General features: G+C 46.7%; 1 protein-coding gene across 2 annotated transcripts; it reads left to right on the top strand.

Moving 5' to 3' along the window:
* Positions 1 to 4,340: 4,340 nt before the first annotated feature.
* On the top strand, positions 4,341 to 23,028 carry Sirt5 (sirtuin 5). Of its 2 annotated transcripts, none has more exons than XM_042678518.1 (9): positions 4,341 to 4,359; positions 5,579 to 5,726; positions 9,285 to 9,418; positions 11,215 to 11,440; positions 14,118 to 14,205; positions 15,497 to 15,550; positions 17,895 to 18,018; positions 18,955 to 19,070; positions 22,587 to 23,028. In XM_042678518.1, exons 2-9 carry the CDS (start codon positions 5,612 to 5,614, stop codon positions 22,660 to 22,662), a joined length of 933 nt encoding a protein of 310 aa, XP_042534452.1. In that variant the 5' UTR covers positions 4,341 to 4,359; positions 5,579 to 5,611; the 3' UTR covers positions 22,663 to 23,028. The 2 variants fall into 2 exon arrangements, with proteins under 2 accessions (XP_042534452.1, XP_042534451.1); XM_042678517.1 differs by lacking the exon at positions 4,341 to 4,359 and adding an exon at positions 5,047 to 5,122.
* The last annotated feature ends 2,771 nt before the right edge of the window (positions 23,029 to 25,799 follow it).

A 25,799-nucleotide genomic window follows, 5' to 3' on the forward strand; every position in this document is an offset into this window, starting at 1 on the left:
TGCAATTTCTTTTGTTTGTGGTTGAGAATAATACAATGGACATCTTGGAAAAAGTAACTGTGTTTGGATTTGGATTTTGTTTTCTTTGAGACATGTACCCCAGACTGGCCAGGAGTTCACAGTCCTGCCTCTGCCATATCTTCTGGGATTTCAGGACTATACCATATGCTAACTGCGTTTAGATGCTTTCTTAAGAGAGATTTCAAAACCCAAAAGTGAAATGCTGCAATCATTGTTAAGCAGTCTTACACATAGGTACATTAATATCCAAGTCGACCTTTGCTCTGCACCTCAGCAGCAGTGAACAGCATTTTTAAAAGTGGCTGCCTTTTTCTGACCTGGGCGGTTCACCTTTCCTTAGGCAACCTAGTTGTCCCAGAAGGTCACCATATAGATGTCAAACTTAGTAGGGCATAGCACACTACATCCTTGAACTCCTGTACTTAAGCAATCCCCCCACCTCAGTTTCCTGAGTGGCTGTGATTACAGGCTTTCTCCATCATGCTCATCCTGGCTGCCTTTAAGATAGAGAACTAGTAAGTAGTTTAGCTTTGTATATAAGTAACCAGGTGTTTATTTTTTATTTTTTTTGGGTCCGGTCGTGGGGCCAGAACTCTGGGCCTGGGTGCTGTCCCTCAGCTCTTCAGCTCAAGGCTAGCACTCTACCACTTGAGCCACAGCGCCACTTCCGGCTTTTTTCTTTTTGCTTATGTGGTGCTGAGGAATCGAACCCAGGGCCTCATGCATTCAAGGCAAGCGCTCTACCACTGAGCCACCTTCCCAGGCCCCAGGTGTTTATATATAGGTAACAGGTGTTTCCAGTATGCAAGATACCTCCCATGAATTATTTTTATTTCCTAGCCAGTCAGCTATTAGAGGTTTTAATATATAGCATAAATGACTACTCAAATGGCAAATATTTTGTCATTTGTATTGCCCCTGGGTGGCTCTTTCCCTCTGATGTTTTTCTTTGTATAATATTTGACAGTGTTTCTTAGACCCCAGCGTTTTTCACTGTGCCATGTCTCACTTCGGGGGCAGGTCTTCACTCCTCTTTTCTTCAAATAACCCACTTTTCACATTCTGAGACGTTCTCTAGTAGTATTTACAAAATTTAATGTTCAAGGCTGAGCACAGTGGCACATGCCTGTAATTCTAGCTACTCAGGAGGTAGAAGAAGGATAATGATTCAAGTTTAGCTTATGAAAAGTTAACAAGACCCCTTTCTCACTAAATTATCCAGATGCGGTGGTTCATATTTATGGTCACAGCTGCACAGCCTGGGCAAAAACTTGACATCCTATCTGGAAAATAATTAAAGAAGAAAGGGCTGGGCCCGGTGGCTCAGGTGTTTAGCAAGTACAAGGCCTGAGTTCACATTTAAGTATTAGGTTCACCCCCATCAAATGAAGGTTCAAAATACACCAGCAGAGAAGCAGCACAAACATGTATGGATCTCAGCTTCACTTGAACAATTTGTTTCTGTAGTATACGTCAGTTGCCATTACAGGAGAACTTCATCAAAGCTTACTTGAAGCTCTTGTTCTTCCATGCAAATCCATTTGCCTTTGTTACATACGCCACAGAAACAAACAGGAAGCCGGTTTCCATTTGCCATGCTTTCCCAGGGCACAGTGGACTCTCCATAAATACTTCCTGAACAAAATGATATTCAGAATCTCTAATATGAACCATTCTGCATTACTCCAAGTGAGATGACAATCTTTCTTTTCTTTTCTCTGTGTGGGCTTGAACTCAGGGTCTCACAGTCTCATTTAGCTTTTTTTCCTCAAAGCTGGCACTCAACCACTTGAATCACAGTTCCACTTCTGGCCTTTTGGTGGTTAACTGGAGATAAGAATCTCACAGATTTTCCAGCCCTGGCTGGCTTTAAACAGTAATCTTCAGATCTTATCCTCCTGAATAGCTAGGAAGAAGTGTGAACCATCACTGACAAATAAAAAGTCCTATACATGAAAAGAGATAAACAACAGTGTATCAGCTATCTATGGCTGTTAGAGTATTTTAGACTTTGCCAGAGAACCACGCAGATATCCAGGTACAGAGAACAAAGAAAGGTTTATTGCTGGGAAAGGAGCCGGCAAGAACACTTCTCACAAGGTAGAAGTGAGAAGCACGGGCTATTGTCTGGGGTGACCTATATAACCCAGGAGGCTTTGGAGGGCCTAGAAGGGGCTAGGAGGTGGAGACCCTGGTGTGGATGTGAGGGCCAGGAGCTTCATCACGGTGGACTAGGATTTATGGCTACTGAGCAAATAGTAGATAAGGGACGCTGCATCTGCCCAGACCTGAAGGTCACTCTAAGGGGTTCTTGCTGCCTTATATGGTGGTAGCTGCCCCAGAGAAGTGCCATCCCAAGGTAAAGGGAGTTGGAGGTTGATTCTTTATTGCCTTTACTAAATGGCCTAGTGTTACCTAGGAAGAGAGCATGCTAAGCTGTGGAGAGGGGAAACAATGTACTAAGCTTTGGGAAGGGAGCTCATTAGGCTAACAATGGCATTTAAGAAATGACTCATCACCTTTATAATAACAATAAATTAATTTTAAAAAGAAAGGGAATAAAAATAAATGACTTCTAGCAAGGTAAATTTTTTCTTAAATATTAAATTTAGCCACCCTAAAATCCCTTTTAGTTTAGAATGGGAGTGTGAATAGCATATAAAAATTCAAGAAGAACTATCTGCAGTGACAGTTTTAGTGTGCAGTTGAGGTAATTAGCTAGTTTCATTTAGATGACTTAAGGCCTGTGTGATTATTGGCCCTCCCCTGGCCAGTACTTCACCAAGTCAAGTATTAACAGAAATCAGCTCAGCATGCAATTAATCCTTTTCTTGCCTCTGACTTTTAAAGTGGCCAGATTAAGTTTAGCCTTCTTCCAATGAATAATACAGTGTTGGAATTTTCTTTCTATTGAATCATTCAAGATGCAGGCAGGCTTGAGAGTGTCAAACTGCCTAGCCTTGGGCCAGTCACTTAAACCACAGTCTGGATAGCCTCAGGTAAAATGGAAGATGTCTATATTGACTTGAAGATTCAGGGGAGAATGACTTGAAAGAATCTATGACATGCTATTAAAATCATTCCCATAAGCTGGATGCCTGTGGCTCACACCTGTGATCCTAACTACTCAGGAGGCTGAGATCTGAGGATTGTAGTTGGAAGCCAGTTAGGGCAGGAAAGTCCATGAGACTCTTATCTCCAATTAACCACCCCCAAACTGGAAGTGGTGCTATGACTCAAAGGCGCTAGCCTTGGATAAAAAAGCTCAGGGACAGTGCCCAGGCCCTGAGTTCAATTCCCACCTCCCTCCCAATCAATCCATCATAAATCACTCAATAATAAGAATATCAATAATAATAATAATATACAGATAATTTAAGTGAAGTATGGCAGCCAACGTCCATTCTTCGAAATGAATTGTTTAGGTGCCATTTTGGAGTGCGGTGAATTTTCAGGCACTGAGGGCATCCTAGATGCTCTATAAGGTTTTTGCCAAGTGACAAGGATATCAAAGCAAGCGGACACTGGTGAACTTGCCTTCTGCTCAGTTCCTTCCAGGTGTATTAGAACAAGTTGATGTCATTCGACGCTGTCTCTTGTGTCCAAACTTGGTTGTTTCTTCACTGCCTTTAGCCATTTTGGGCCACTATGTAGAACGCGAGGTCTGTGGGATGGAACATGTAGGAGAGGTGGATGCTTATGCTAACAGGTGAGGGGTGGGTGTTTCTAGAAACTACTGGAGTATGGAGAAGAGAGGCGGAGCAAGCGAGTGTCCTGTCAGCCATCCTCATGCTGGGGGAGAGGTGCGGGTGTGAAGACACCTGTGCTGTCCCATCGCCCGTGCGGCGCTGGGGTGCACCTGTGCCATCTCATCGCCCGTGCGGTGCTGGGGTGCGCCTGCGCCATCTCATCGCCCGTGCGGTGCTGGGGTGCGCCTGCGCCGTCCCATCGCCCACCCGTGCGGTGCTGGGGTGCACCTGTGCCGTCTCATCGCCCGTGCGGCGCTGGCGTGCGCTGGGCCCGACACGTGGCGCTGCGCGGGGCTTTACAGTGCGTCCTGTGTGGTTAGTATTACCCGAAGCACTGCACAAGTCGGGGTGGCGAGGCTGGGGACCCTCACATTTCATCGTTGTGCGAGCCAGCTGGGCACTAGGCGGTACCGCCCTGCGGGCCGGGCGCCCCCAGCGGCCCGGGCGCCCCTTGCGGCCCGGGCGCGCCTCGCGGCCCCGGACTCGGCGCCCGGGCACCGGCAGGGGGCGCCGCAGCCGGCACCGGACGGCGACGCCGAACCGCTCCGCCGCGCGCCCTCCGCGTCCTTCCCCCGCCGCCCGCGCTCAGGTGCGTCTCAGCCCGCGCGGGGTCGGAGCTTCGAGGCCAGGCTCGGCTCGGGTGGAGGGGTCCCCGTGGGGCCCCACGGCGCCCTCGCCCTCCCTGCAGGCCCGGGCACCTCCCCCCCCCTCCCGCGGTGCGCATGCGCGCCGAGTGGCCGCGGGAGGCTGGTGCTGACGGGGGTGGGGTGGGGTGGGGTGGGGTGGGGTCCTCCGGGAGGGGGGGGGCGGACAGTGGGGCTGACGAGGGGCGATGGGGCGCCGGAGGTGGTGGGGACGGCGGGCCCCATTCTGGGCGGACTCCGGCCGGCATAGCTGCCGTGTGAGGACTCGGGTCCCCCCCCCCCCCCAGGAGTTCGGAGGCCGCGGGGTCCCCAGAAGGGGCGGGACGCGGGTGGGAAGTCACTGCGGGCCGCGAGCACCCCGCGGGCGGTGGAGGGGTCGGTGGGGGGGACGGAGGAGAGGGGCAGGGGGTGGCCCGGGCCAGTCCGAGGCCTTGAACTCAGGGGTTTTGGGGAGGGGGGTTGCTCAAGGCTAGAGCTCTTTTCACACAGCTCCACGTGCTGCATTTTGCTCTTTAACAGCCTCACACTTTCCTGCCCACTTGGGTTTCAAACCGCGATCCTCAGACCTCAGCCTCCTGAGTAGCTAGGATTACAGGCAGGAGTGAGGCACTGGCACCAGGCCGGCTGGTTATTTTTAAGGCAGCGTCTCACATTAGCCTGGGCTGTGATTTTCCTCCTTGTGCTTCCTCTTGTCGCTGGGGATGACAGGTGAGGCTCCCTACAGCCAGCTATGGCCCTTCCCCCTTGGTCCTCCAACCTTGTGTTGCCCACTCTAGCCTCCGACCATAATCCTCCAATCTGTCCCTCTCAAGTAGCTAAGATTACAGACCTGAGCCAATGATCTTGGCTTAAAAAACATTTTTCATTAGCTGTATTTTCAGCTTACAATGAATGAGGTTATTGGGATATAAATTCATTGTAAGTCAAGGAGCAAAGATGTTTACTCAGCAAAAGTGTTGAACTCAAGGCCCAGGCCCTAAGTTCAAGCCCCAGTACCGCGGGTGCATACACGCACGCACACAATTCAAATCAGGAAAAATCGATAGATAAAAGGAATTCCAGTAAGAATTCCTATTATGAGACACAGATGCACTGTGTGTGCATATATTCAAACACATATCTGAATGTGCTTTGTTTCTATGTTGTTTTGTGGTTTTTCTAAAGCCTACCTGACATTAGTACTGCTAAGAAAACCGGATGCGACCTCTTCAGATTGTCCAGAGCAGATTAATTTCCCCCTTGTGTTGTGGATTGAAGCCTTTGGCCTCCTCCCAAAGCAAGGTTTGCCTAACGATGGCTCGGCCAAGTTCAAGTAAGTTATTCTTAGTTCATTATCTCCTCTCCAGTGGAATGTGAAGCTCTGGGTGCTCCCATAGTGGTAGGGGACACCTAGATTGAAGTAGGTATTCAGGATGATTTTGGGGATGCTGTGGCCTCTTGTCTTTCAAGCAAGTTCTTTCTAAACAAGGTTGGACTCTCTCTCTCTCTCTCTCTCTCTCTCTCTCTCTCTCTCTCTCTCTCCCTCTCTCTCTCTCTTCCCCTCTCTCTCTCCTGGGGCTTGAATTTAGGGCCTGGGCACTGTTTCTGAGCTTCTTTTGCTCAAAGTTAGCACTCTACCACTTGAGCCACAGCACCACTTCCAGCCTTTTCTGTGTATGTGGTACTGAGGAATAGAACCAGGGTTTTATGCATGGTAGGCAAGCACTCTACCACCCAGCAACATGGAGTTTCTTAATAAATTCAAGTCCCTTTAGGACATTTTACTGCATCTCTCGGAATGTTTGTATTTAATTTTTTCACACAGGATTTTTTTGCTTTGTTTGTGGTGCTGGTGACCAAACTACAAGCACTATATCTCTGAGCTCCATTTCCAGTCCCAGAAAATGTTTTGTTTTGAAAGATTTCACATTTCACACTACATTACCCTTACTGTGTTGTGTATGTGTGCGTGTGGGCTCTGGTACTGGAGCTTGATCTCAAGGCCTGGACACTTTCCCTGAGCTGTTTGGTAGTGTTCTTGAGCCACAGCTCCACTTCCAGCTTTTTGGTGGTACTTGCATATAAGAATCTCGTGGACTTTCTTGTCCATGCTAGCTGTGAACCCACAGCTTTAGATCTCAGCCTGCTGAGTAGCTAGAATTACAGGCCTGAGCCACTGGCACCTGGCCATTAAGTGCATTTTGCATCCCATTTTCCAAGGACCAAATCTAGGTTGACTTTTTGTTTGTAGAAGTTGCTTACCGTACCTTAATGGAAGTCACTCTGAGTGTGGAATATTTGTCAGGAGATGACAGTGTGTCCCTGTGGGGGAGAAAAGGCTTTTAGGGCTAGGGATAATTTCAGGGGTGAACTTTGAAGTCCTTAGGGACTTCTGTTCCTACATTTCCTAGAAAAATCTATATTTCCTAGAAAAAGTACATTTTTATTAATGTACTCACAGCAGAGTGCTGTGATACACATCTGTAACCTCAGGAGATTGAAGCAGAAGGACTGTGCATTGGAGGCCTTGGCTCCATACCAAGACTCTGACTTAGTGGCAGAGTATTCTAGGAATGGGTAAGGGAGAGAAGGAGTAAGCAAGGTAGGGGAAACTAACCCACCCAGGGTTAGTTCTGGTTAGACAGTTAGTCCAGCATTAGCCTCAGGTAGGCCTTGTTTTTCTCACCAGTGTCTCCTTGAGAGTCATGATGTCGGCAGGGCTTCGGCATGATACCATGCTAGCTGGGTCAACAATGTGTCTGGCCATTTCTTCCAGCCTGGTACTGCCAGGACTGTGGAGAGGAGAGCTCCAGTGAGATACCAGGGAGGGAGCTGGCATTCTCTGCTCCTTGGCTTCTGAGGCTGGCTTTGCTCTTTACTCCTTGTTCTCACTGGCTCAGTCCACTGTAGGACCAAGAAGAAGGGGAGGGGAGATTTTCTCTCCTGGTCCAGACACAGGTGCAGCTCATGAAGGTGGGACGTCCCGTGCCTGTTTAGAGAGAGCTATCCAGGTATGAGAAACCCCTGGGACATTGCCCACCCCCTCCCCCAGCTGGGGATACGAAAGGAGGCCATGCTTCCTTTACTATTCGAGTGGGCTACCCCCGAGTCCCCATCTGTCATCTGGTCCCTCTCCCAGAGGACACTCATCCACTCAAGAGTTTTTCTCGGTATTATCTCAGTGGGGAAAATCAGAAAACCTGCTCAGTTGAGAAATTCAAGATACTTTTTTTGGTTTTTAAGTCTTCAGTGCTGTCACCAGTTTGGTCACTCCATGTCTGGCACAGCTCCTGTTCCAGAGCTTTAGGCCTGCCACAAGCCGTGCTGGGTCAGCATGTGCTGTTTCATGGGGGAGGTGGGTAAGGGGGGAGGGTCTCACTTGTCCTCCTGGAAGGGAGCTGATGCCTGGCTCTGGACCCTTCATGCATGCGGTCTGCACGTGAGGGCCTGCCTGGCTGTGTGCCTCGGGAGCGGCATTGGTCCAGGCCGTGCCCTGCCTGGCATTTCTTTTCCAGTCACTGCTGCCCAAGGGCGACAATGGCAGCTCCCCATTGCCAGCTCCAGGTCTGGCTCCTTCTGCTTGTCTCGAGATGAGGTCATTTTGGGGGTAAATGACCCCTGAGGTCCACAGAAAATGATTAATACTGAGCTGGGCTCAGAGGCTTGGCTGAACACAGTTGCTGCCTCCGCTGGCAGAGATCAAGCAGGAGGGTCATGTGGAGGTTCAGGGGGAAGACACGCCATACTCTGTGACCTAGACTACTGTGGGCTTGCCCTTCCATGGGTCCAGCCCCTCCCTGGCATCCAGGTCCCTGGTGATGCCTTGTGGAGAAGCCTGACTCTTGTTTGAGCAGTCAGAGCGCACAGTTATGTCTCCATGTTGGGACAGAGCTGTTTACAAGAGAGGAATTCTTGCCGTGAGCTCACTATGCCTAGGGAAACTGGAATTAGCACCACCCCCACAGAGAGAGTGAATTAGGAGAGACGTTGAGTGTTTGGGATTCATCGAGCCTCCGCTCAGCCCTCTCCAAATCTACAGGCTTGTTTTGTGTGTGGGGGGGGGGGCGGGGGGCAAAGGAGTACTAAGGTTTGAACTTAGGGCCTCGTGCTGCCCAGCAATCAATCTAAACTTCAGTGTTTTTTTGCCTCAGTTATTTTTCAGGTAAGGCCTTTCATTTTTTTGCCCAGGACCAGCTCTGGCCATCCTCCTATCTTTAGCTCCTGTAGCAGGAGCAACAGGTGTATGTCACTGCATCTAGCTTTGCTTGTTTGTTTGCCCGTTCTGGGAATTGAGGTTCTTTTGCTCAAGGTTGGTACTCTACCACTTGAGCCACAGCACCACTTCTGGCTTTTTCTGTATCTGTGGTACTGAGGAATTGAACCCAAGGCTTCATGTATGCTAGGCAAGCTACTCTACCACTAAGCCATGTTCCCAGCCCCTAGCTTGTTTTTAAGACAGGGTCTTGCTAACCTTTTTGGTTTGAGCTGGACTCGAACTGTGGTCCTCCCATTTTCATCTCCCATTGTTTTGACTTTGATAAAGGAAGATGGATATTGTCCACCAGCCCTTCTAAAGTCTGCATAGTTACCCTGCTATGTACGCAGTATGTACATCAAACAGCCAAGGGAACCGAGCATAGAGAAAGGCAAGCAGTTTCTCTGGGGTGGAGGCAGAGCTGAGATTCCAAGCCAGGTGGTGACTAAGCTGCTGCTTTCCTCACAATACCCATACCCATGACATGTCTTACCCAACCAGCTACAAACAATTTTTGCTGAAGTATCTTAAAGAATAACTTTGTACAAGGTCAGGATCCAAAGTATAGGCAGTTGATATGGGATATGAACATCGAAATGTGACACTGGATTCATACAGATCTTATTCTTTCTCTAGGCATGGCAGACTTTCGGAAGTGTTTTGCCAAGGCAAAGCACATAGCCATTATTTCAGGGGCTGGCATTAGTGCTGAAAGCGGGGTTCCAACTTTCAGAGGAGCTGGAGGCTATTGGAGAAAATGGCAAGCTCAGGTTAGTAATGTTCCCTGAACAGTAAAAGGCTGTTCTTAATGAAGCTATAACCGAGTGTAGTGCGATGCTTTCTCATGACACAAACCACATTTCTTTTGAAAATTAGCATTATCAAGGCAGGATTTGTATAGGATGGAATGCAACATGTGTTGTATGCTCACTTTGCTGAGTTATGTGGGCCTGCGCACGTGTCAGTCCTAGGGCTTGAATTCAGGACCTGAGAGCTGTCCCTGGGCTTTTTTTGCTCTACCACTTGAGCCACACCTCTACTTCCAGCTTTTTGGTGGTAATTGGAAATAAGAGTCTCATGGACTTTCCTGCCCCCAAATGACTTTGAACTACCATCTTCTCATATCAGCCTCCTGAATACCTGAATCAGATTACAGGTATAACCACCAACGCCCAGCCTCATCTTGCTGATTTTTGAAAGGTGCATGCACCTAAGTTTCCATCACCCTCATAAGCCAGATGTAGAATATTCTATCTTGCCCATCCACCCTTGTGCCCTACCCAGCTACCACTGTGCTATGAATGACATCTGTTTCTCCTAGAAGAGGAGCTGTACTTTATTTTACATTCTGTTACCTTATTATATTGCCTTTACAGGTGTATGTATAGCTATATGTGTATAGTTGTGCATGCACATGCATATATGTATATATTTGGTTGAATGTAATTTGTGCGGTTACATATAGAAATATACAAGTATACATGTGTGAACTGTGTGTATATATAGGTGTATAGGTTTGTATTTAAGCATGTGTGTACTTGTATGTACATGTCATGTGTATATGTATACCTGTGAATATAGTTGGGTATATGTGTGTGAATTGTGTATATGTGTAGTTTGTAAGCATATGTCTATTTAGTTGTTGTGTCTGAGTTGTGTATATGTATATAAACATGTAGGTGGTGTTGTATGTGCACATGTATAGTTTGTATGCAAGTATGTGTGTAGTTATATGTATGGTTGTGTGTACATGCATGTGTATGTATATTTTTGAGTGTTATTGTGTATTTGCAGTTGTGTGTGTGAGTAGTATGTGTAGTTATGTGCTGGAATGCATGTGTATATAGTTGTGTGTGTAGTTGCATACAGGAAAGTATGTGTAGTCGTACATATGAGATACATGTAGTTGTATATAGGAATGTATCTGTGTTTGTATGTGTAGTTGTGTGTGTGAGGCATGTGTAATTGTGTATAGGAAGGTATGTGTGTAGTATGTGTGTAGCTCTAGTTATAGTTATAAAAACTAGGTTTCTGGGCTGTAAATGTGGCTTAGTGGTGGAGCACTTGCCTAGCTTGCATGAAGCCCTGGGTTTGATTGCTCAGTACCACATAAACAGAAAAAGCTTGAAGTGGTACTGTGGCCCAAGTGGTAGAGTAGTAGTCTTGAGCAAAAAAGCAGCTCAGGGACAGTGCCTAGGCCCTGAGTTCAAGCCCCAGAACTGGCCAAAAAAAAAAAAACACCCAAAGACAAAAACCTGGGTTTCTCAGCTATGATGCCTCAAGGGGGCATTTTACACCTTACCTTTTTCTTGGGTATATCTCAAAATGAGATTGACCCCCATATATTTCCGGGTTCTGTGAAGAGGCAAATTCAGCCCTAATGCCTTCCCACCTGACTTTCTTTGCTGTTCCTCGTTTGATGGGTGGCCATGACCCCGCTTTGAAATGAAGGACTGGAGACAACCCCTCTCCAGGGCCTCAGCTTTGCCCCAGGATTGGGCCTAGCCTGTGATCCGACACCCCTTCCCTCCCCCCCCCATCCCAACCCTGCCTCCTCCGCCCCCAGGACTTGGCAACTCCCCAGGCCTTCGCCCACAACCCGTCGCGGGTGTGGGAGTTCTACCACTACCGGCGCGAGGTCATGCGGAGCAAGGAGCCCAACCCCGGGCACCTGGCCGTGGCCGAGTGCGAGGCCCGGCTGCGTCCCCAGGGCCGGCGGGTCGTGGTCATCACCCAGAACATCGACGAGCTGCACCGCAAGGCTGGCACCCAGAACCTCCTGGAAATCCACGGTAAGGGCTTTCCCCACCGCCTACCCCCCGGGGACGTCCGCACCCGCTGGCATTTGAACGGCGGGCCGCCCTAGCCTCTAGCACCCCTCACTGGCCATTTCCTGCTCCTGTGGGCAGCACCGCCTCTCCTGCGCCCTTGGCGGATGAGCCTGGCCCCACCAGGGCCCGCTGAACCAGAGCCTGCGTGTTATCTGAGCCCTCGACCCTGGCGCCCTGGCTGGAATTGCGGGGGACACCGCCGCTGAGGGTCGTCGTGGCTGTGGCAGGATCGCAGTCCAGGCTTCCAGCGTGGCCCACCTGTTTGTTTAGCGCCTGTTTTTGCTTTAGGTAGGCTGGGCAACGCTGTTCACTTGGACTTTGTCTGCTGTGTCCCAAGAACAGTTAGCAGACTGATTCCCCCGGGTCTCTGCTCACGTCTCTGCCATGTTAGCAGTCAGCCATGTTGGTGAAGATGACAATGCCTATTTGCAGAGTTCTTTGAAGAATTTAGGCACACCATTTGGGTGGCCTGCTGAGGGCTTGCTTTGGTTGCAAGGAATGAGAACTTCCTTGTAACTTGTGTTCAAAAAAAACCTCTTCAGGGGCTGGGAAGGTGGCTCAGTGGTAGATGCTTGCCTTGCATACATGAGACCCTGGGTTCGATTGCTCAGCACCACATAAGCAGAAAAAGCTGGAAATGGCGCTGTGGCAAAAGTGGTATATGGCGCTAGCCTTGAGCAGAAGAGCTGAAGGACAGCGCCTAGGCCCAGAGTTCAGGCCCCACGACCAGCCAAAAACAAAACAAAACAAAAGCAACAAAGCCTCTTCATTTCATTAAAATTGAAGATGCCATCACTTTTAGGATGCATCCTGAGCTATGTGTTATTATAAATATGCTATCCAAGAGACACTAGAGTCACAACAATAGACACAAAAATAAAGAATTGTCTCAGCAATGCAAAATTTACTTCTGCAGAAGGGTGCACTAACAGCCAAAAATCTGGCAAGCAAACCCACAGAGCAGGCAGGCTGCTCCTATATTTATCCCTAATGCAACAGGCCCCACCCCTCTGTTCAGATTGGTTGAGCTCAGGTTCACAATGTGCTGGTGATTGGCTAGTTTGTAGAAAGATGTATTTACATAAGGTGACTTTGAAATAAAATTAACAGTTCACAATCTCCAAAATTACTAACAAATGGCTGGAGATAGATAAGTAAATAGATAAGCTGAGAAAAAAACCGAACAGTTGAGATGAAAAGGACCTTGAGGGGCCTTGTGGCTTATTGTTTACCCAGCATGCAAGAAGCCCTGGGTTGCATTCCTTAGTAACAGGTAAGCAGAAAAAGCTGGAGGTGGTTCTGTAGCTCAAGTGGTAGAATGCTAGCCTCGAGCAAAAAAAACCTCAAGCCTCAGGACTGGCAAAAAAAAAAATCTGCCCAAACTATGATATGCAATTTTATTATCCTTTATTTGTTGTTCTACACTTACAGAAAGGACTTGCTAAAACATACTAATGGCCAGGTGCTAGTGGCTCACATTTGTAATCCTAGCTACTCAGAACTTTTGGAGGATTATAGTTTCAAGCCAGCCAAGACTTGAAAGTTCACTCGACTTCATCTAGCAAAAAGCAGGGCTGGAGACATGGCTCACACTGTAGAACACCAGCCATGAGCAAGCAAGCTCAAAGCAATAAGTTCAAACTCCAATACTTTTTTTTTTTTTTGCCAGTTCTGGGGCTTAAACTCAGGGCCTAGGCACTGTCGCTGAGGTTCTTTTGCTCAAGGCTAGCACTCTATCACTTGAGTATTTTCTGTTTATGTGGTACTGAGGAACTGAACCCAGGGTTTTCATGCATGCTAGGCAAGCACTCTACCACTAAGCCACATTCCCAGCCCCTCTAATACTTTAAAACAAAAAATCCAAATAAGTTCCAAACACAAAGAAATGGAAATACATGAGATGCTAATTATCCTCATCTGATTATCAAAAGTTATATACATGTATCAAGTTGTCATACTGCACCATATATATATAATTATACAACAACTAAAAATAATTTTAAAACTTAGACTTAATTTCAAAACATACATGTATGCATGTTTATATGTAGTTTTTGGTGGTATTAAGTTTGAACTTAGCACCCAATGCTTTCTCAGCAAGTACTCTACCACTAGAGATACATCCCTACACTTTTTACCTCTAGTTTGTTTTTCAGATAGTCTCATGTTTTTGCCAGGACTCACCTTGGACCAAGATCCTCCTATCTTTGCCTTCAGAGTAGCTGGGATTACAAGTGTGAACCACTAGGCTCAGCCCTCTTTTTTATCAGTTACTTAATTCTATGTAAAAATTAAGGCTGCATGAATTCAAAGATTTTAGAAACATACTCTAAGCCACTGACCTTTCATAATTACATACATAGTAAATCATACCCTTAGTGTTAAGTGGAGATGCCTCTTCCCCATTGACTACTTTAGGTCTACCTGAACATCACTCCAAGGTAACTGAGCCACATTAGTCCTACTACTACTTGTTTTCTCCTCCAGATCCGGAAGCTTTTTAGTCTATTTGCCTTTGTATTTCCCATGATCCCTAGGCAAGGCCCATTTGCTAAGAGGAGTGGATAAAAACTCAATTAGACATAGCAACAGTTGTTCTTGATTATTCAGAGTTCTGAACTTAGTGTGTGTTTTTCAGGAACCTTATTTAAAACTCGATGCACCTCTTGTGGCGTTGTGGCTGAGAACTACAACAGTCCAATTTGTCCAGCTTTATCAGGAAAAGGGTAATTATGCTGTGTGACATAGTATGTCATTTTTCCCTCTAAGTTCAACATGGATAGGAGGAAATGAAACATTCATTGAAAATTCCTGTGGATATTTATGAGAAATAAGACTGAATGCACTAAAGACATTTGATAAAATAAATATTTGGCTCACAATTTACAGTGTGAAGTAAAAACAGTATACTAAATGATATACTATATGATACTGTACGATCCCAATTTAGTTAAATACAAATACTTCATGCTTATGCATCTATATACTAGTTAAAAGCTCAGAAAAAACACAACAAAATATTACAGTATTACTACTGATATTGGAGTGAAGGGATTGTGGATGATTGTTGGTGGAGGAGGACTGGGGATCAGACCCAGAGCCTTGAACATGCTAGTGACCTCTTCTCCTATTGAGCCCTTGGTCCCTGGATAAATGTTTTATTCTTTGCAACTTTTTTTTTTTTGGGGGGGGGGGGCGGTCGTGGCCTGAACTCTGGGCCTGGGCGCTGTCCCTCAGCTCTTCAGCTCAAGGCTAGCATTCTACCACTTGAGCTACAGCGCCACTTCCGGCTTTTTTTTTTCTGCTTATGTGGTGCTGAGGAATCAAACCCATGCATGCAAGGTAAGCACTCTACCACTGAGCCACCTTCCCAGCCCTCTTTGCAACATTTTTATGATGAGTATTCACTATTATGAGTAGGAAAAAATACTGAACTCAGAATATTGGTAAAAGTTTACTGGGCCATTTTAGTGTAGTATAAATTCTTTTTTCTTTCTTTTTTTTCGGGGGGGGGGGGGGGGAAGCGCTGATCCCAGGGCCTGAGTGCTGTCCCTGAGCTCAAGGCTAATGCTGTACCACAGTTCCATTTCTGGCTTTTTGGAGTGAGTTATTGGAGATAAGAATCTCATAGATTTTCTTGCCAGGGCTGGCTTTGAACCATGATCCTCAGATCTCAGCCTCCTGAGCGGCTAGGATTCAGGTGTGAGCCACTGGTGCCCAGCAATAATGTAGTATAATTTCTGTAAGTGATAAGTGAACATTGCAGATGAGCCAAATGATGCTAAAGCATATAAGGTAAATCACAAGACTCTGCAAGCTGGGTCACTCCAGGCCTCTTCCCCGCTACAAGATCCCTCTGGAGTGAAAGCCACTGGCCATTCCTTGACGCCTATCCTAGTTCTCTTCCTCGTGAGCATGCAGAGGAGTTCTGCCAAAAAGAGAAGCTTCAGGGTGAAGCTGTTCCTTCATTCTTGGATTATGCATACCAGTGACCCTCTTTCTTTTCTAACGCTTCAGCGCTCCAGATCCTGAAACTCGAGATGCAGGAATCCCAGTTGAGAAACTGCCCAGGTAAGTAAAAAAACCTTTATGTTTAGTGTTCCAGGTTGCAAAAAAGAAAATAACTAAAATGTAAATATTTATTATCATTGTTATTTTTATTATTGCACTGCTGGGGTTTGAGCGTGGCCTCACTCTGCCACTTGAGCCACGCCCCAGTCGTTTCCTTCTTCAGATAAGGTCTCATGATTTTGCCAAAGATGGCCTCCCCAGTAGCTGGAACTAGAGGCATGTATTATATGTCTGGATTGTTTTTGAGATAACATCTTGCAAATTTCTGCACAAGGTTAGTCCTGAACTGTGATGCTTCTGTCTCTGTTTTCTGGACAGCTAGGACTATAGGCATACACACAATGTCTGTCCATGAGATACCTCTTAAATGAAAAAATGCACAATCTAGTCCTGACCAGCAAGGCCAAGAGCAAAAAGACAAAAGGTGAAACAAAGGAACATCTTTTATCTAGTCCTGCCCCTCAGAGGGGTATGTGTGTGTTTGTGTGTGTCTTTTTGAGACAGTATGTGTGTGTGTTTTTGAGACAGTGTGTGTGTGTGTCTTTTTGAGACAGTGTGTGTGTGTGTGTGTGTTTTTGAGACAGTGTGTGTGTGTGTTTTTGAGACAGTGTGTGTGTGTTTTTGAGACAGTGTGTGTGTGTGTGTGTCTTTTTGAGACAGAGTGTGTGTGTGTCTTTTTGAGACTGTGTGTGTGTTTTTGAGACTGTGTGTGTGTCTGTGTGTCTGAGACAGAGCCCTCCTATATTGCTCAGGCTAGTTCCAGAGTTTTGACATACTATTTTATCCCTCCGTAACTGTGACTACAAACATACCCAGCTTCCGTCCCTTTATGTTTAGTGTTTTGGTGGATTATTTGAGTTCTGCAGCTATATGACAGAGCGTCATCTAAATTTTAGAAAGTACAAGGCTACATCCTGAAATTTGCCAGTAAATCTGCTGTTGTTACCTTCTCCTTCCTTTTTTTCTTCCTTCCTTCCTTTTGTTTCTTTTTCCTTCTTTCTTCTCCTCCTCCTCCTTCTTCCTTTTCTTCTTCCTCCTCCTACTTCTCCCCTTCCCCTTCCTTCTCTCCTCTCTGCCCTTTCCCTTCCTGTTAACCCTCCCTCTCACTCTTCCTGCCCCTCCTACTCTTTCCCCCTCTTTCCTGCCCCCTCCTCCTTCTTTTCCATTCTCTTCATTCTCCGCATTATCAGTTCAGGATTAGGGAGACATTCAAAGATCTTTCAAAGACAAAATTGCTTCACCAAACTATTTTTGTAGACTAAAGAAAAGAAGCTGGGCATAGGAGGTGGAGGTAAAAGGATCACAAAGGCTCTTTAAGAAAGTAAAAATAAAAGCCTGGGGTATAGCTCAAATGGTAAAATCTTATACAAAGCCCTGGGTTATATTTCCCAGCACTAGAAAAAAAATACATTTTTATGTCAAATTTTCAAATCTAGTCACTGAAACAGTGCTTCCAACAGTGTTCAGAGATTCATAGTACATGTCATACTAAGAGCATTTCTACAAAAAGATGTTACATGGCCAAAGAAATATGGAAGCGTGGGGCTGGGAAGGTAGCTTAGTGGTAGAGTGCTTGCCTAGCACGCATGAAGCCCTGGGTTTGATTCCGCAGTACCATATAAACAGAAAAGCCAGAAGTGGCACTCTGGCCCAGGCCCTGAATTCAAGCCCAAGGACTGGCAAAAAAATAAAAATAACTGCCCCCTCCTCCATTTACATTGTTACAGGACTTCTCAGAAGGTTCAACATACAAAAATACTATTGCTTTCTCAAAAATGGCTATAAAATGTTGCTAGTTCATGGCTTTATTTCACTACCAATCCCTTTGTGTTTTTAATGAGGGTTTTCATTACTGAATTCATTACTAATTGTAATTTGAAATAATGGGAGTTCTGGGGGTTCCTGAGTAGGAGATTATTTCTAAGCTACTGGTATTGGACGTGGTAAGCTAGAGGAAAAATTGAAACATGAGGGCTTGCAGTAATGGGCACTGGAGGGCTGGCTACAGACAGGTCTCAAGAGAGCCAGAAAGTGGAAGAGGTCATTGAAGATTTTAGGGGTTCTGCAAGTACTGAAGGCAGGTCCCAGGCCAGGGTTCTGCCCAGAACTGCTTTGTAATATACAAGGAAAAGCTTCTGAAAAGAGCAGTCCATCTCAGTTGATTCCATGTCAATGCCACTGGGTGGACAGGAAAAAGAAACTTTACTAGGGAAGTTCTACTTGGCAAGTTCCTGTTAGTGAAGTGTGTTAGTGTGAAGTGGCTCACTTGCATGGGTTCTGGGTAGTCCCCAGCCTTCCCTGGGTCTTAGGCAGCTAAGGGTGATTCAGAATTGCTCTCTTCCAGGTGTGAGGAGGCAGGGTGCGGGGGCTTGCTGCGACCACATGTGGTGTGGTTTGGAGAAAACCTGGATCCTGCCATTCTGGAGGAGGTGGACAGAGAGCTTGCCCTCTGTGACCTGTGTCTAGTGGTAGGTCACACCCTTCCTCAGTCCTCAGGATTCTCTGAAGCACTGAATCTGAGGGTGGGATTTATTATTGCTTCCTTTCCTTCTTCTTTCCCTCCCTTCCTTCATTTTAACTCAAACCATAAAGTGGGTGTGGTGGTACAAGCCTGTGATCCCTGCTATGCAGGAGGTATAAATAGGGGGATTATAACAGAGCAGGCCAGCTTGGGCAAAATCACAAGACCCTGTCTGAAAACTAACTAAAGAAAATAGACCAAGAGACATACCTGCCTATTAAGTGTGAGGCCCTGGGTTCAAACCCCAGTACTGCCTCCCTCTCAAAAATAACTATATATTGTTGGGTAGTGGAATCATGGGTAACATGCTAACATTTTGTTGTTAAATTTTCCAAGTTAGGGAAAGAACATAGATCATTTTTATAACTTCAAAAAGCAGAAACAGGGCTGGGAAGGTGGCTCAGTGGTAGAACACTTGCCTTGCATGCCGGAGGCCCTGGGTTCGATTCCTCAGCCCCACATAAGCAAAGAGAAAAAAGCCGGAGGTGGCACTGTGGCTCAAGTGGTAGAGTGCTAGCCTTGAGCTGAAGAGCTGAGGGACAGCGCCCAGGCCCAGAGTTCAGGCCCCACGACCGGACCCAAAAAAAACCAAAACAAAAACAGCAGAAACAGAAACAGTATTCTCCCACCCCAATCTTTCCAACATGTTGAATGGGTCATTTCTTCCTACCTCTGTCCATTCGTGTAACTCTCCTTTCTGTATCTCATGGTCTTCCTAAATTCTACGAATGGCCTGAAGGTTGCCGCTAAACTTGCATGTGTGGACCCCTCCACCGTGTCTCATCCTGCCTAGCCTGCTCTTGCTGCAGCGACAGCCCTACCTAAGTGTATCAAAGGTTTTCTGAAAGTCTCCCCACAGTCATTCCCATGTGCTGCTTTGCAGGTAGGGACTTCATCTGTGGTCTACCCAGCTGCCTTGTTTGCCCCTCAAGTGGCTGCTAGGGGAGTTCCAGTGGCCGAGTTTAACACGGAGACCACCCCAGCCACAAACACATTCAGGTACACGGGTGCCAAGCTGGGCATTGGGAGGTGGAGGGCAGGCTTGGACATGTCACCACAGATCTTAACTACTGTCCTAATTTTTAGGGAAGGGAAGGGAAGGACAGGGGAGAGGAATGAGGAGAGAAGACAGTCTCGCTTTATAGCTCCTTTTGTGGAAGAACAAAGTATCTCTGAGCACAGGTGCAGGTGTCTATGTTTCAACATAGGATCTGCCACAGGCTTTTCTTTTTTGAAAGCTCTATGTTTCTTAGATTTACCTTGCAGTTAATATTGTGAACTATGTTTGGTAATGACCTTTTAGATATAGGTGAGTAGCCCTCAGCAGGGAAGCCTGAAAAATGACCCAGAAAAAGCTTCTATTCACTGGGTAAATTTGTCTGCAATTTGATTCCAAAGAACCTCTGTATTCATGGCCATCTCACGAATCCCAGGTCCCATGTTATGCCTTGACCCTTGTTTTGCTTTACTTTTAATCCTTGGTTGCTAGTTAAATTTCCTTCTAGAATATAAATACAACTGACTCTCCTCTCCTCCCATAAAACACTTTGGTTCCTTAATCAAAGGCTTTTCATGTTGGTTGAGTATTTAAAAAATCCCAGTGACTGGGCTCCAATTCTTAGAATCATCATGATGCCACTGAAGGTTGCAGGACATGGTGATTGCTTTTAGTTTCTTTCTTAGCAATTATCCTGTGCATACAGGGTGTGAACTGTGGCTCTGAGTTGGCCCTGGGATAAAACGTGGCATAGGCACTTAAATAGCATCCTCCTCAGCTGACTTAGCTGACTTTGGTACTGGTCTTTCTTATGCATTTGTATATTTGGCTGCCTGGTCCATAATTCATCATTTGTTTGTAAGTTGTGAAAACTTCCCATTTCTCTTTTTAAAAAAGTATTTTGTTGCTATTATAAAGGTGATGTACAGAGGGGTTAGTTATATGTCAGGTAAATAATACGTTTCTTTTTGGACAATGTTACCCCCTCCATCGCTCAAAAAGTTCTCTAAAAACAGTCTTTATGCAAAATTTATACAAAACACTATTGAGCGAAATAAAGAATATTAAATAGAAACGTATCCCATATCATGGATTGGATTACTTAATATTATTAAAATGACCATAGTCTCCAAGAGGTTCAACCTACTCCCTATCAATATTACAACTAGATTTTTGCAGAGATAGGCAAGGTGATCCCAAAGTTCATATTGAAAATTCAGGGGACTTTTCTGTCAAAGCAAAAAGACCAAAATCACACCTAGACATTTCAAAACTTACTACAGTTATTTAACCAAGGTGGTGTGGCAATTGTTTTAAGGATGGATATATAAAACCAGTAGAACAGAACAGAAAGTCTAGTGAAATAAATAAATAACGCCTCATATGCTAGCACCAGTGGCTACTTAGAAGGCTGAGATCTGAAGATTGTAGTTCAAAGCCAGCATGGGCAGGAAAGTCCGTGAGACTGTTATCTTCAATTAACCAACAGAAAACTGGATGTGGTGCTTGGCTCAAGTGGTAGAGTGCTAGCCTTGAACTGAAGAGCTCAGGGACAGTGCCCAGGCCCAGAGTTCAAGCCTCATGACTGACTTCCCCCTCCCCCCCCAAAATAACTCCTCATATTTGTGGTCAGTTGATTTTTGCAACCTGTGAAGATGGTTCAGCAGGGGAAAGAACAACCTTTTCAATCACGGTGCTGGATAGCCTCATGCAATTGCAGTCTGATCCTTTGCTACAACACACACCAAAACTAACTCAAAATGGATCTTAGGCCTGAACCTAAATGTGAGAACTATAAAATCCTCAAAAAAGATAACCAAGCAGAAAATCTTTGTGACCCTGTGTTAGCTAAAACTTTCTTAGACCTGATACCAAAAGCATGAGTAACAGAAAAAAAAAAAAAAAAAGGTAGGGCTGGGAAGGTGGCTCAGTGGTAGAGCGCTTGCCTTGCATGCATGAGGCCCTGGGTTCGATTCCTCAGTACCACATAAGCAAAAAGAAAAAAGCCGGAAGTGGCACTGTGGCTCAAGTGGTAGAGCGCTAGCCTTGAGCTGAAGAGCTGAGGGACAGTGTCCAGGCCCAGAGTTCAGGCCCCACGACCGGGCCCCCCCCCACACACAAAAAAAATAGGTAAATTGGTTTTTATTCAAGTTAAATGTTTTTGTACATCAATAGAGTGAAAATCTACTCACAAAATTGAAGAAAAAAATCCTTTAAAAAATTATCTTTCAGCTGGGCGCCGGTGGCTCATGCCTGTAATCCTAGCTACTCAGGAGGCTGAGATCTGAGGATCACAGTTCAAAGCCAGACTGGGCAGGAAAATCCATGAGACTCTTATCTCCAATAAACCACTAGAAAACCGGAAGTGGCACTGTGGCTTAAGCAGTAGAGCAGTAGAGTGCTTGCCTTGAGCTAAAGAGCACAGGGACAGCGCCCAAGCCCAGAGTTCAAGCCCCATGACTGACGAGGGAAAAAAAAAAAAAAAAAAAAAATATATATATATATATATATATATATACATATATTTCAGTAGTTGTGCAAAAGGTCTTAATTCAACATGTCAATGTACAATGTAGAAATATTTCCAAGTCTATTTATTTATTTATTTTTGGTCATGGGGGCTGAACTCTGGGCCTGGGCGCTGTCCCTCAGCTCTTCCACTCAAGGCTAGCACCCTACCACTTGAGCTACAGCGCCACTTCGGGCTTTTTTCATTTTGCTTATGTGGTGCTGAGGAATTGAACCCAGGGCCTCATGCATTCAAGGCAAGCACTCTATCACTGAGCCAACTTCCCAGCCATATTTCCAAGTCTAATAGTTTAAAGATTTGTATATAGACTATATATGTATATATACCCGTACAGTCTAAATGTATATAAACTATATATGCAACTAAAAAGATAATACAGATAAAAGACTGACAGAAAAGTTAGACATTTCTCTAATATGTACATAGAATCAATAAGCATATTACAATGACATTCAACATCACTAGTCAGTAAGGATGTACATACAAATGAAAGCTCCAATGAGATACTACTTCACAACCACCACAGTGACTCTAATTAGAAAAAGAGGGGAAAAGCAAGTAGTGAGGACTTGGAGATCATATATGTCAGGTGGAAGGTACTGGCAGGAGTATGTAGGGCTGCAGCCACTTTTGAAGAACCTAGTTATCCAAAAAAAGAGATGGGGGAAATGAGCACAGAAATTATAGACACCACTAGATGCTGGTTCCTCACACTTGCAATCCTGGCTTCTTAGGAGGCTAGGAGCTGAGGCTCAAAGTTCAGAGCCAGCATGAGCCTCTTAATTGGAGAATTAACCACTAAAAAATTAGAAGTGGAGCTGTGGCTTGGAATGATAAAGCACCAGCCTTGAGCACAAAAGCTCAAGGACTGTACCCAGGCCCTGAGCCGTAGGACCAACAAGTTTTGATGTAATGAAGAAATGTTGCAGGTAGGCATTGTTATCGCTAACATGTAGCTCCTAACTAATACATCTGATCCTTTGATCAGGTTTCACTTCCAGGGACCCTGTGGGACCACCCTTCCTGAAGCCCTGGCTCCTCATGAAATGGAAACTGTTCCTTAAACATTCTGTGAACGGAAAAATAATAGTGGATCTGAGAACTAGGCCACACACGGAACATTCTTGTGGATGTTGAGCTGAATACTGAAGATCTAAAAATATCCTCTGATACCTGGTGGGGATTCAGCCTCTTGATAAATGATTGGCTTAGAAAAGCTGTGACAAAAGCATTTATTTAGATGAAGCTAGAGAAGTGTGGAGTTAACACACTTTAGTTGGTTTGAACTAAAATACAAGTTCTTATGTTTGATGTTTTGGTCAGTTATTGGGAGGGAAAAATTTGTGATTACATTGTCTTAAAAAGAAGTGGGTTAATGATTGTGGATCTTTGCTCTTTGATCCAGAAATAGAGGAAAGCCTCAGCTGGTACTTGATTCTGATTTTTTTTGTGTGTGTATATTTTGGTGAGAAGTGAATTCCTTCCCTTCTATAGGTCATTTATTATATAATGGTTCCCCAAAATGTGCCTGTTGGAGGCTCTTTTCAGTGTTTACCTTGCCTCAAAAAAACAGGGATAACTTGAGGACAAGAACTGTTAAAGGAGGAAAGTAGCTGGGTGCCAGTGGCTCACGCCTGTAATCCTAGCTACTCAGAAGGCTGAGATCTGAAGATTGTGGTTCAAAGCCAGCCTGGGCAGGAAAGTCCATGAGATTCTCATCTCCAATAAACCAGAAAACCAGAAGAGGCACTGAGGCTCAAATGGTAGAGAGCTAGCCTTGAGCTGAAGGGCTCAGGGACAGTGCCCAGAGTTCAAGCCCCAAGATTGGCAAAAAAAATAAAAAAGAGGAAAGTAACAACAAGTAGAAAATCCAAATGAGAAAACAGGACAGTACGCAAATGGGGTTGTACCAGGTGAGCACAGCAACCTGCACCTTAGCTCTGATTGCTTGGCAGCCAGAGGAAAGCAAGGAGTGATAGTTGACAGTTCCTCAAGACTACTACTGAAGAAAACAGCTGTCCCTGTAAGGCCTGCCAAGCTCCACAGACACTCGCTTCTGAAGGCAGTTTCTCTGTAGGACTTTAAAAAATGATGCACTTTTTCCCTTGGAATAAAGTAGGAAAAAACTACTCCTTCAACCCCTTCCAGCTATATGCTGAATTCAGGACCCTCTGCATGCCTGCTGGCCAGTGTGCATCAGGCCTGACTGGGAGGAATGGCTGTTACTGAAGTGTATGAAGGTCATGCACATCCTTTGGGTCTGGTGGGTCCTTGAATAATTACATGCCTGGGCTGCTTCACCTCAGCCCCTTGAGAATTATATTTAATGTTACAAACCTGGATTTTGTAGAAATAGGTAACAACCCACGATTATAGACAACTTTGTAATGCACATAAAAATCTTAGCCATTGATAAATCCATCCCAAAGGTCCTTTGTGTAGTTTTGGAGTGGGGATGTTCCTAGCCAGTGGAGAGTGTAGAGACCATGCAGGCACCCTGAGGTCTTGATTTGTGCTTTAATGAGGCTGAATCAGGGAGGGACAGAAAATATATTTAACAAGGTTCTGAAGTGTTTATAAGCCAATTTTTGTTTTGCCGTATTGGGGATGGAACTCGGGGTCTCCTGTTTGGCAAGGACTCTACCACTTACTTTAGACACACCCTCAATCCTGGATTTTTTTAGGTAGAGAGTTCCACCTTTGCCCTGGTTGCCTCTACTGCAGAGTAGCTGGGATTTCAGTGGTGCCACCAAGCCCAGCCCCCCGTCATGTACTCTCAGTAAGCCTGCAGCGGGAGTCTCCAACTTAACATTTCCCTGGTGCTAGTCATTATGTGAGTCAGCACAGTCTGAGGCAATCTTAAGAATGTTTGTGATTTATAATTTCCACCTAAGGCCCAGAAGTTTATGGGTTCTTTTGTTTTTACCTGCAGCGTTGTTCTTGTGTTTGTCCTGTTTTGTCCATGTTTGGTTTTATCATTTTGAAATTGAGAATTGCTTCTAAATCAGAAAAGATAAAAGAAGAATTGGAACTACAAGATACATGTGAGAGAGAATTATTCAATTCAACTGAATTGAATGAAGCGTCTACATACGACAGACATTGGGAATAAAATAATTAGTAAGGCCTGCCCCCACCCATCCCAAGTTTCACAACGGTTGGAACAACTGCCAAGTAATGTGTGGAGTGGAAGTTACACGAATGGAAATGTGTAGGAACTTCAGGAAGGAGCGTTTAGAGCTGCAGCAGGGTGGAGCTTAAGTGTCACTTAGCGCCACGCCAGTGTGCATTTCAGTAGAGTATCTGCACGTGTAAATACATGGGTGTGCAAACTGATTTGTGCAAGGAACAAGGCGTCAGTACTGTGTAATACTTGGCCAAGTATTCTCCCTCCCTCCTTCGGTACCACAGTGGCCTCAGGGCACGCGGGGCGGGCAGGGCCAGAGCTTCCATTCTAGCCAGTGCTCGGGGGAGCGGGGGGGGGGAGGGGGGGCGGAACAGCCGCGGGGGCTCCAGCACCTGAGCCCGGGGGGGGGGGGCCGGGACAGCCGCGGGGACTCCAGCACCTGGGGCCGTGGGGCCCGGGACAGCCGCGGGGGCTCCAGCACCTGAGCCCGGGGGGCCGTGGGGCCCGGGACAGCCGCGGGGGCTCCAGGACCTGAGCCCGGGGGGCCCGGGACAGCCGCGGGGGCTCCAGGACTTGAGCCCGGGGGGCCGGGGGGCCCGGGACAGCCGCGGGGGCTCCAGGACCTGAGCCCGGGGGGCCCGGGACAGCCGCGGGGGCTCCAGGACCTGAGCCCGGGGGGCCGGGGGGCCCGGGACAGCCGCGGGGGCTCCAGGACCTGAGCCCGGGGGGCCGGGGGGCCCGGGACAGCCGCGGGGGCTCCAGGACCTGAGCCCGGGGGGCCGGGGGGCCCGGGACAGCCGCGGGGGCTCCAGGACCTGAGCCCGGGGGGCCGGGGGGCCCGGGACAGCCGCGGGGGCTCCAGGACCTGAGCCCGGGGGGCCGGGGGGCCGGGGGGCCCGGGACAGCCGCGGGGGCTCCAGGACCTGAGCCCGGGGGGCCCGGGACAGCCGCGGGGGCTCCAGGACCTGAGCCCGGGGGGCCGGGGGGCCGGGGACAGCCGCGGGGGCTCCAGCATCTGATCCCGGGGGCCGGGGACAGCCGCGGGGGCTCCAGGACCTGAGCCCGGGGGGCCGG

The sequence above is a fragment of the Dipodomys spectabilis genome, unplaced genomic scaffold (genome assembly GCF_019054845.1).
Source record: "Dipodomys spectabilis isolate Male_0828 unplaced genomic scaffold, ASM1905484v1 ptg000045l, whole genome shotgun sequence".
Lineage (NCBI taxonomy): Eukaryota > Metazoa > Chordata > Mammalia > Rodentia > Heteromyidae > Dipodomys > Dipodomys spectabilis.